Source organism: Peromyscus californicus, unplaced genomic scaffold (assembly GCF_007827085.1).
Source record: "Peromyscus californicus insignis strain IS unplaced genomic scaffold, ASM782708v3 Scaffold_15__1_contigs__length_86483966, whole genome shotgun sequence".
Classification (NCBI taxonomy): domain Eukaryota; kingdom Metazoa; phylum Chordata; class Mammalia; order Rodentia; family Cricetidae; genus Peromyscus; species Peromyscus californicus.
This window is the reverse complement of record NW_026294447.1, coordinates 63,270,629-63,272,657: the sequence shown is the minus strand read 5'-3', so window position 1 is coordinate 63,272,657 and position 2,029 is coordinate 63,270,629. Positions and strand designations below refer to the sequence as shown.

General features: G+C 44.7%; 1 gene segment (V, D, J or C); it reads left to right on the top strand.

Annotated features, from left to right (window-relative positions):
• The first annotated feature begins 904 nt into the window (after nucleotides 1–904).
• LOC128110370 (immunoglobulin heavy variable 3-48-like) lies at nucleotides 905–1,460 on the top strand. The segment is given in 2 exon segments: nucleotides 905–980; nucleotides 1,078–1,460. Coding segments are annotated over 2 exon segments (429 nt in total).
• The last annotated feature ends 569 nt before the right edge of the window (nucleotides 1,461–2,029 follow it).

Here is a 2,029-nt window from a genome sequence, read left to right as displayed (position 1 = left end):
GCCCTAGGAAGGGAAGCCATCTTAAGTGAGGGGCACTGGGAACTTGCCCAGGGTAGTGCTGGACTGTGAAACAAATGTGGGGTGTGGTGATAGAATGAGAATGAGTAGGAAGGAAACAAGAGAACTGGTTAAATAAGAACGTCATTCTAAACATTAATTAAAAGCGCCAGGTATGCTAATTATATTAATTGGGGGATGAAAACTTCCCTAACCCAACATGAGACAATCATGTGTTTCCTGGTGTAAAGATGGAAGAAGATAATGGAAACTGGGAGTTTAAAGGAATCACAGAGAGAATTTCAGGGTGCAGATCAAGTGAGTTTGCTGCAGATAGGAATGTCTCCATAGCAACCACAAGGCAGTAGAGAGGCAGTGATAAGGAATGTCTCATCTATAGTCCTCTTATGTCCATATGACAGCATTGTCACATAAATATGTGAAATTCAGAAAATTCCAAAGTGTTCCTGTCACAAGCAAGGAGTTCTGACAACCTCTCCAGGGAGGTGTGACCCTGTCCAAGATCCAAGTATTGGAGAATCCATGTCCAGCTCAGACAGTGGGAAAGACTGAGCACCTAGATAGACACACAGCTGTGTGTGGTGTTGTTAATTTCACCAAGAAAACATGACAGTGTGGAAATACAGCATGTTCTGAGCACTTGCATAAGATATAACTAAAGAAAGGTTCCGTACAGAACAACAAAACTATTTCTACATCTGTCATCAATGTCTTTGATGACTTATATCTGCTCTGAGCACTGCATTCCTCCCCGGGTCCACCCAGCGGTTGCTATAGCTGGACAATATGCAAATAAGGCTTCTCTGGGCTCATGAAAACCAGTCCTACCCTGACCCTGCAGCTCAGGCAGAGGAGCCAAGCCCTGGATTCCAAGTCCTCCCACTCAGTGATTAGCACTGAACACAGAACACTCACCATGGACTTGAGGCTCAGTTCATTTTTCCTTGTCTTCATTTTAAAAGGTAATTAGTAGAGAGAAGATGCCGTGTGTTGTGTGGACAAAGAAAGAGAAAATTTGGCTTCTGTGATAGTTTTCTAACCAGAATTCTCTGTTTTCAGGTGTCCAGGGTGAGGTGCAGCTGGTGGAGTCTGGGGGAGGCTTAGTACAGCCTGGAAAGTCCCTGAAACTCTCCTGTGCAGCCTCTGGATTCACCTTCAGTAACTATAGAATGAACTGGGTCTGCCAGGCTCCAGGGAAGGGACTGGAGTGGGTCGCATACATTAGTAGTGGTAGTGGTACCATCTACTATGCCAATGCCGTAAACGGCCGATTCACCATCTCCAGAGACAATGCCAAGAACACCCTGTACCTGGAAATGAGCAGTCTGAAATCTGAAGACACAGCCATGTATTATTGTGCCAGAAGCACAGTGATCCAAATTTACTGTGGACTCAGACACAAACCCCCCTGCAGGGTGCTCAGGACCAGCAGGGGGCGCTGACAGGACAGAGATGTGTGGGTCTTGGATGAGCCTGTTCAGAGAGGCATAAAGAGCTGGCCTCTTGTTTCTTTTCTGCTTCTCCATATCACACTCAAGGATTCTCTTTATAGGTGTAGTGTGTAGTAATCCTTGAAGTGTCCAAATGTTTATTCAAGTTTCTTTTTCCATTATTATGTAGTTTTAGTTTTTTATTATGTTTCTCTATGTACATTCCTCCCTCCCTCCATCTCTACCTCTCTCTCTCTCTCTGTCACTCCCTCTCTCCCTGCCCCCTTTTCCTCTGTGTATGTTCGTGTGTATGTGTGTATTTCTGCTGATGTTGACATGAGATGTTTTTCTCTACCAAGTTACACCGTATTTTTGAGACAAAAATCTATCACTAGGTCTGGATATCACTAACCAGTCAGACTGGTTGCCCAGTGTTCCACATTGATAACACTGTCTCCACATTCCAGAGGTGGGACTTCTTGTTGTCTGCCACATCCAGCTATTTGTAGCTGTGAAGAACTAGGAGTATTGATCGTACCCAAGGATTCTTGTGTTTCGTGAACTTGAACCACTCGACAGCA